Genomic DNA, 9675 nt, shown 5'->3' with positions numbered 1-9675 from the left:
TCGGTAGGAAGGGAGTCAAACCATTGAATGGTTTCTTTATTTTCTTGTAATTTTCTAAGTGTTGTAATTGGATAATGTGTATGTAATTACATTGATTCGATTATAGTGAAGGAAATCTCCCAAGTCAGCCGGGAGGCCTGGATGTAGTTTGCAGTGGACAGCAAACGAACCAGGATAAAAATTCGCGTTGCAGGATTTTTTTTTTCTCTCTCTCTTTACTGTTTTCAATCGATTATTTGGTATAGTGGATTCAATTGATACATTCTGTTCTTATGTTATACTGGATGTTGCTCTGATACAAAATCTGTAAGCTCTATTATTCGTTCCATTATCGGTTAACTGTTCTACAATTAACCATTTTTGTAATAGCTTACTGTTTTTGTTTAATCGATTAAAACTGTTGCGTTAATCGATTATCCTGTTTCTGTTAATCGATTAAGATTGTTCTGTGAATCGATTATCTTCATCCTGTAATCGATTAATTAGGGGTGTTTCTGCTAACTGCGACACCTATTCAACCCCCCCCCCCCTTCTAGGTGTATTGTAACCATTGATACCTAACATCTTTTACATGACAGGTTCAGCATTAAGGATCTTGGAAAACTGAAGTTCTTTTTGGGCATGGAAGTTGCAAGATCCAATCAGGGCATCCATCTCTACCAAAGGAAATACACTTTGGATTTGCTTGAAGAATCAGGAATGTTGGGAACCAAACCATCATCCACACCTATGGAGTACAACAACAAACTTCATTCCAAATCTGGCACCCCTATTGATGATCCTACGTCATACAGAAGACTCTTGGGAAGATTGGTTTATCTCACCCACACTCGACCTGACATAAGTTATGCAGTTGGATTTCTTAGCCAATTCCTATCAGAACCCACAACACATCATCAAAATGCAGCATACAGAGTTCTCAAGTACCTCAAAAGCTCACCAGGACAAGGCATACTGTTCTCCAGCAATAATAACACAACAATTAAGGGCTACTCAAACTCAGATTGGGCAGGATGTCTAGACACTAGAAGATCCATAACAGGCTAGTGTTTCTTCATGGGATCAGCACTCATATCATGGAAAAGCAAGACGCATAACACAGTTTCTAGATCCTCTGCAGAAGCAGAATACAGGGCCCTCGCAATGGCTTCATGTGAAGCTCAATGGCTCCTTTCCCTCCTCAAGGACTTAAACATCACTCATCCTAATCCAGTTAGTGTGTTCTGTGATAATAAATCCGCCCTACATATAGTTGCCAATCCAGTTTATCACGAACGTACCAAACACATCGAAATTTATTGCCATGTGGTTCGTGAGAGGGTTCAAAATAGGACAATTCATCTTCTTCCTATCTCTTCATCATCCCAAATTGCCGACATCTTCACTAAATCCCTCACACCACTACCTTTCAACACCCTTGTCTCCAAGCTTGGCATGATCAACATCCACATTCCAAGCTTGAGGGGGACTGTTAAGGATAAAGAAATGGGCCATAGAAGTAAAGAAGCCCACACCTTACTAATCCAATCAAGCATTAAGAAAAATGGACTTTAATATTCTTCTTTTCCTTTTTCGGTTTCATTTTTCTGTTATGACAGTTATTTCTGTTTTAGCTTTTTCCTTTTTTGGCTTCTTGTAACTTTTGCTATAAGTGTAAGTTTTGCTTCAGAGCAAAACGTCAAGTTCATTTCTTCTTCAATTAATACATATTCTTTATTCATTTTATTTAAGCATTCCTTCTTCCCAAACATTACTTCAATGGCAAGTTCCATCTTCCTTAATACCTTGTTATCAAAATTGAATTTTAAGAAACACCTAATTATCAAAATCGAATTCTCAAAAAAACCCCATTATCAAAATCGATTCCTCAGTGAATTATTTTGAGAAAGAACAAGTTATTTTCTTTGTTGTTTCTCTCTATCGAGATTGTTTCAAGTGGTGAAGAGAGAAATGGAAAAGTTTACCAAATGAAATGAAGTTAGAAACATATGACTGGAAAAGAGGAGGTGAAGTACCATAGAAGGCAAAGAACATTTTAGAAGAAGAAATGATATAAAGTTAGTAATGATTAGACTAAAAATAAATATAAAATATTTATTAATTTTTTTAATATGTAATGTATTATTATTAATAAATTTATTGCTGGCCAATCCCAAACTTTGGCACAAAGTATGGGACATCATATCTTAACCCAATTTTTTAGGTGACTATTCTATTTTCTAATAGAATCACACATGTTTTATGTATAATGGAATGAGAAGCACTTAAAGAATTAAGTTTGTTTTGTTTTAAAAAATATATTGTAATATTAATAGTAAATTATGATGACACCCCCTGAGTTTTAGTGAAATTGCATAAATTATTCATCCCTTTTTTAAAACAACACAAATCACCCTACTTATATACATATGTTACACTAACTATCCTTGTAGGAGAGATAAGTGTAATTTCTTAAACAAAAAATGATGAACAATGTAATTAAGTTAAACAAAATATGGTATATTGTGAAGACAAATCCAAATTGTATAAGAGTTAATGACTACTCGTTACTTTGGTTAGTTACAATATAATATAAAAGTGATTCAAACATCTTTAAATTATTGATGCAGTTTGTAACTAAACAAATAATAAATAGACATTAGTTTTTATAGTATTTAGACTTGTCTTCACAATGTACTATATTTTATTTGACATAATTCCACTTGTCACCATTTTTTATCAAATATATTACACTTATATCTCTTATAGGAATAGTAAGTATAATGCAAGCATATAATTAGGGTTCGCTTGTGTATGTTTAAAAACGAGATGGATGATTTCTATAATTTTACTAAAAATCAAGGGATGTCAGTATAATTTACTCTAATATTGATAATCAATCTCAAAGTTTAGGAAAATACGAAATACTTATTTATCTATTATATCCTTCATGGTAGTTAAAATCGTGATCCCACTTGTGGGATCGCATGACTTTATGATCTCCAAGAGGTAGTTCGTCCTCGATCTCAGCACGTGCTCGTCCTCCACAGAATCAGGTGAAATCGTCGTGTTGGAGCATAGCATTCATGAAATCGACGAGCCTTCCGATTCTATCTTCTACTGATCCAATTTTCCTTTCTCTCTTTTCTCTCTCTATCTCCACTTTTCACTTCTCTGGGTAAACTGTATCTTCGTTTTGATTCTGTTTTGTTGCAAAATGAAGAAAATGGCTGCTATTAGGGTTTGATCATGTTGTTTAAATTTATGGATTGGGTCAGGACCACTTATATATCCGTTTAAGGAGACATGTTTTAATTATATTCTACATATAAAAATTATATTCTATCTCATGTCTTTTCATTGTAATTAATGGAATGGTCAGGACCATTAACTGAAACACTGATAGGAGTACGGGTGTTCGCGGTTCATTTGGATCGGTTTTTAAGCAAAAAATCATCTGATCCAAACGCGTAATTAGTATGCGGTCCGGTCCATTTATATTAAGATGTCCGATCCAATCTGGTCCAAATATTATATGCGGTTTCGGTCCGGTTGGGATCGGTCTTTTTTTAGATATTAACATATAATTCCTTTCAATTTCAGCCTACAACACCAACAAGGCAGCAACCAGAAGAATGAAGAAAAGTTTGATTCTTTTAGTAGTAAAATTAGAAACATCAATATAGTCTAATAATTCAATCATTTTTAACAATTCCATGATCCAATCAATAAAAAAAACAGCAATGCAACAACAAAAAGTAAACAACAATAGGGATTTAGGGTGTGGACAGAGGCATGGCGAAGGAGGGCGTGGACAAGGACGTGGTGGAGGAGGGCGTGGACAGAAGCGTGGAGGAGGGTGTGGAGAGAGAATTGAGGAATGAGGAATTAGAGATTTAAGAATGAGGAATTAGGGCACTGCCTATCTCGAATACTTTAATAAAAATTAGGAGATAACTTCATAATATGGTCAGGTATGGATCCCAGACGTGAAACTAAAGACCGGACCGGACCGATTGGTCCTTAAAAAATAAATCTAATACGATCCAAATACATTCGGTTTTTGTAGTTTCGATCTACTTTGGATCGATTTGCAGTTTTTGTTTTGAACCGATCTAGATTTGAACACCCCTAGATAGGAGAGTATACATAAAAAAAGATGCATCATACAAGAATTGACTGTAAAGAAGGATCATTGTAGACATTCCATTTATCAGTGTAGAATATAATTAATGGACTAAGTCAGACCCATATAATTATCTAGATGAAAAATAATACTGAAAAAGTAAAATAAAAAAATTCCCTATGTTGGACACTATTTATCTATTTAAAATCTATCTAGTAAATTATTAATGTAATATATATGAGTTTGCTAACATGAGTCTAACCCTTTTTGTGAAGGATCATACTAGCAATGTGTACCAAAACTATTGGGACAAGAATACCCCTAATATTTCATTGAAATGTGTTTAAACAATAAATATGTTTTAATAATTTCAATTATTTCTCATCAATCTCATCCACAAATCCTCAAAATCAAAACTTCATTCTTCTTGAAGCATAATCAAGGTCCCCCTTTTATCTTCCCAACTAGTAAAAGTAAAACAACCAATGACCACCATTTTTATGGAAGTCTGCAACGGTATTGATGACCAACATGATGATGCAATAGATAATATAATGGCTTTGTGAGATTTTGTACCAAAATAATATTGATCAAGGCATTAGAGCATTGCAAGCTTCCACCAAGACACAAATGATTAGAACTTAGAATAATGAGATATCATGGATTGCTCGTAAATAGGTGTTAAGTTTTTCAGTTTATATCGATATAAAATGAAAACCATGAAAGCTAAATAAACAAATCTGGGAAATCTATAGGCTTGGGGTGAATGAACTAACTCTATAACTCATTTAGCACATTACTTCACTCAAACATGGTCCTCGCCTTGTGGGTTCCAAGGCTATACTTTACAAATCAATTGTCAATACTTTACCTATGAGCAAGAGAACCAGGGTTATTTTGTAATCACAATTCACAAACACACCTTGGATAAAAAATAAAAAATAAAAGAACATTAATAACCAATATATCATCTTAGTTTTGAGAAATTTTATGAAAAGAACATCTCATTCCATTTTCGAAAAATCATCATCTCCATATTAATTTATATTTTCAGTTTCGACATTATAATCTTTCACGTCACAACGATGATGACATGTATGAAGATGGCAGTGGTTGTGCGAAGTTGGAGGAGGGCAAATGCAATTTGAATAATCACAGTCACAATTTGAGAGAAGATAAATGAGTTATGCTAAAATATTCCTTCATAAAAAACAAGATTCATGTCAGCAAACCCCAACATATATAAGTGTGTATGAATTTATGTGCATATATATTGATAAGTAAGATCTTAGAAGTTGTGTTACAATCTTACGTTTACAATCTTTGATATCTCTTCCAATCCTAAGTAAAATCTCAATTTTAACTACCATGTTATCCTTATCATCAAATCTATGGAGAGAATAATTATGGAGTACAGGAAGGAATAGAGAATTGTATAACAGAGAAAACAGTAATGATGTTTAAAAAAATAGTAATTTCCTAATTTGCGTAAAAACAAGTTTGGACAATATTTATAAGAGAAAAAAATATATACATTAACTATGTAAGAGCATCATCCACATTCATATTTTATCATCATTGACTCAGAAATAAAACTAATACAAATAAATGATGCATCGACCATGTATAAATCTTTACCATAAGGACATGGATATTAGACTCTACTTATAAATGAATGAAATAAGTATAGGTAAATAAAATGCATGCAGAAGATTATGCATAAGTTTGTAAGCACTAAAGCGAAAATTGATCAAATTTATCCATTAAGTCCTACGCATGATAGCAGAGTTCATTTAAAATACATAGTTGAGGTCAAGTGCCAAGATTAGGTGCCCCAGTTGAGACTGGTTGACCATGAGAGTATCTCCACTGATCACAGGCTGAGCATTTCTCCAACTTCACACTGTTTTCCAACGTACAGAACTTACAAGACCACATTTTATACTTGGTAGCAACATCTTTTGGCCGTTGTGTGCCACACAACTCACATAAGGGAGCTAGTGCCTGCAGCGATCCAGCACAATTCACGTGCATTAGAAAAGGCATTATAGGTAGCATTAAGCATATACTTTTACAAAAAAATTCAACAGTGAACTCTCAAAAAATATATATTATACAAACACAAAAATGTCTGCAAAGAATGAATGCAATATATTTAGATGCTTACTTTATTCAACAGGGTGCAAGTCAGACACCCCCACATTGCAGGTTCTTCAGAATGAAGTGTTCTTTCATCACCAGATAGTGACCCTAATGAACCGGATATATTTGCAGAACTTGACCCTGCCTGAGAACCAGAGTGAGAATGTGAGATGCTTTCTATTCCAAAACTTCTTCCTTGAGATCCAGTCAAATTTACACTTTTTGGACTACCCATAGTTAAATCTACAAAATTTGGGGTACTGGATGAGTTAGCCAGTACACTTGAATCCATGACACGACTTCGCTTTCGGGGTATCAACTCTGAAGGTGGGATATAATTGTTTGTTAGTCTTGACTTTCCCATATTCCCCCCCTTATGTACAAGGTTCTCAGCAGATTCATAGTTAACATCTTCATAATCCGAAGGTTCACAAGATTGAGAAGCACACCATATGTCATCCTGTAATCTCCTTTCTGCAGCCATTGCAGCAGCTTGCACTGGACTAAGTGCCTTCATTATAACACTATCACCACCAAGACGATTGGGTCCCGATGGAAGGAGAGATCCCAGTTGCAATCTCTTTTCTGCAGCTGCCAGTGCAGTTGTACGGAGAGAGGAAACTGGAGGTTGTCGGGAATAGCCACCTAAACGCCTTCCTTTAAGGTCAAACCCCTCTCCCGTGCCAGCTATGCCCTTAGACATCAGCTCCTCACATTCCTGTACAATATTAATAATGTCAAGGAAAGGCAATAAGCAAGAAAAAAATCATAACCATAGTAACTTGCTTAGATTAAAAAATAGTTTTCACCTTATACACAGCTTGTTTAGGACAACCATAAGAAACGGTTAACCAATGTTCCAACTTTTCAACCATCCATATAATAAAAACAGGCGTATTGTTGTTATTAAAAGAAAAATTACAATTGATCAAAATAGTATCTTTCAAGGAGAGGTATCCGTAAGTATATTGTAAGCTAGATGCTGTTTCTAGCATGACCAGAAATTGTAGGTCAGTTGCATGGAAAATAAAGTTCTACCCACCTACCTTTTTCATTTTCTTTTCTATTATTATTTTGCTTGGAATCTTAGCTAATAAAATGCTCAAAGAACAATTGAACTTCTCATCAATTAAAACCAGCACTCCCAACTTCTTTGATTATAATAATTTCACCGATACATAGAACTTGAACACTGATAATGAAGTTCATGACTAATATCCTTCTATGTTTCATTAAACTTAAGGCTTACAGTTAACATTATAAAAAATAAAGCCCCAATCACATTCACGATGCAACTGTCTGAAGCAAATAGAAAGAATTTTAAAAGTCAGGACATCTAATAACAATCATTTTCATATACAATTGAAAAAAAAACAAAGGAACAAGTAGAACCATTCTAAGCTCATCCCAAAGCTTGTAGAAGTTGGCATTATGAGGACCATGGGCGTTATGACAAAGCTCATGAAGCATTGTATCCAGAACTTGATCAAATGGGTAAAAGTCCAAATCTCTGTTGGGTCTTCGTAGCCGCAACTTCACATGTATACCAGCTCCAACATTCAACCCCAGAAGACGTGGATTGGTTGGACTGCAATGACAATGACTAGCTCTTTAGTCATTCCACAAGAAATAAAAAAGCAAGAAATATTACCAAAGTCAAAATCAAAATTCCAGCCATCACATTGCCTGAATTGCCTAAATTGAAAAACCACTTGATGTTTAAGCAAACGCACAAAGACCAATGTTCTACTCACTGTTTCTTCGAAATCTTTCGATCAGCAAAAAATCAAAATCATAGTAAGCTCAGTAAAAATTGGTCTAGGTGCCCATTGGTTTAATTTTTTCCACAACAGAGAATATTAAAAAAGTTACTTCACGTTTTGGGTGACTATTAAAAAAATACTGCAAAAAAATTAAATTCAGCTTGTTTAGAAGCTATATTTTTTTGCTTCTCAAACAATCACCTTTCTTCAACCTAAACAAATGACCCTAAATTCGTATAAACAGGTTCTACTTAAAGGTAAGACATCCCCTCTCAAACATAAAATCTCTGAAGGTTTTCTCTGATTTCAGAATCAGATTTCAGCAATAGATAAATTGACATGTTCAAATCAATCACCAAATCTTCACATTAAAGCTGTTAATTTGCACTAAAAATAATCAGTGATTAAAATGGCAACTTTCACTCCAAGATAAAACTTTTCTTTCTCTAACTCCATTGCCTTTTTTTCTTTACCATAACCTAAAAACAAAAACGAAGTTGGTGGAACCCAAAACCCAAAAAACAATTTAAAAAATGAGAAAAAATGAATTACCAGAATTCAGATAGAAGCTTAACCCTCCATTTGTGTTTACGCATGATGGGTTGGACCTGTTTAGCGATCTTATCCAACATTTTTGTAGCTTCATCTTCCCTGGGTTTCCTCTTCAGTGCTTTGATTTCCCAAACCTTGTTGAGATCGCCCACGTTCATCGCGCTTAACCCTAAAACCCCAATTTGTATAAAAATATTTAGATTTGAGGGAAATGAAGGAGAATTAACAGTGAGAGAATGAATAATCTGAAAACGAAGATGGTGAAAGGTTGAAGAAGGCGGAAAATTTGATGGGATTGGGAGAAGAGAAACTCAAAAGGACGACGAAGCAAAATCAATTTGATTAGACTTTTTATCTTCCAAAACGCGGTTGGCGCGATTTTGAATTTCTCACATGTGTGCATACGGCTTATATAGAGTTCTAAAATTAATAATTTTAGATATTAGTGAGAGAAAACAAATTAAACATAAAAGGAAAAGATATTATTTTTTGGTAGTATCTAATCCTTTTAGATATATGATTGTCCCTTACGGTAAGTGTTTAGATATATGATTGTCCCTTACGGTAAGTGTCACTCACAGAATTTGATCTTTTGAATCTTTTAGTTATCGTAAAGATCTACCATAACCTTATACTACTATATATTCAAATCATTTTTAATTTAAAAATATATTTTCTGAAATACAAATATTCATTTTTAGAGGTAAAATTATTTAATGAACTATATATATGATCTAATATTCACATTATAAAGTGGACATATTTATTCATGTCATACATGTCAATTTTTCCTTAAGGAAGGAGAAACATCAAATCTTATATATGAATAAATTTTTATTAGAAAAACTAGCCGAAACAATAGAAATGAGTAAAGTAGACTTTTTAATTAATTATTCTTATTCATTATTGAAAACCCAAGAGAAAATGCCACTTATACAATTGAAAAATGTATGAATTGGAGATTGCTTATAAAACAAGCCAAGTCTTAGCTAGTTATATAACTTACTTAACTAACTCCTAGCGGTAATATAACAACGTAAACCAATGAATCAACGAAAGTAAAATTCCTAACTTCAAAGAAAGGAGAAAAGGAAAACTAAATAATGCTAGCAA

The 9675-nt window shown here is 33.7% G+C and overlaps 2 protein-coding genes across 2 annotated transcripts; one reads left to right on the top strand and one right to left on the bottom strand.

Annotated features, from left to right (window-relative positions):
* Nucleotides 1-578: 578 nt before the first annotated feature.
* LOC109337367 (uncharacterized mitochondrial protein AtMg00810-like) lies at nt 579-1047 on the top strand (the record flags this gene model as incomplete). The annotated part of the gene is made up of 1 exon (XM_019574332.1): nt 579-1047. A coding segment is annotated over one exon (469 nt), but the record flags the coding sequence as incomplete, so codon positions are not given.
* Nucleotides 1048-5821: 4774 nt separating this feature from the next.
* Nucleotides 5822-8972, bottom strand: LOC109337364. The gene is made up of 4 exons (XM_019574329.1): nt 8563-8972; nt 7640-7835; nt 6273-6965; nt 5822-6109 (listed from the first exon to the last, which is right to left on the bottom strand). Exons 1-4 carry the CDS (start codon nt 8718-8720, stop codon nt 5918-5920), a joined length of 1239 nt encoding a protein of 412 aa, XP_019429874.1. The 5' UTR covers nt 8721-8972; the 3' UTR covers nt 5822-5917.
* Nucleotides 8973-9675: the final 703 nt, after the last annotated feature.

This window comes from Lupinus angustifolius, unplaced genomic scaffold (assembly GCF_001865875.1).
Source record: "Lupinus angustifolius cultivar Tanjil unplaced genomic scaffold, LupAngTanjil_v1.0 Scaffold_5_157, whole genome shotgun sequence".
Classification (NCBI taxonomy): Eukaryota; Viridiplantae; Streptophyta; class Magnoliopsida; order Fabales; family Fabaceae; genus Lupinus; species Lupinus angustifolius.
This window is presented reverse-complemented; position numbering and strand designations above follow the sequence as displayed.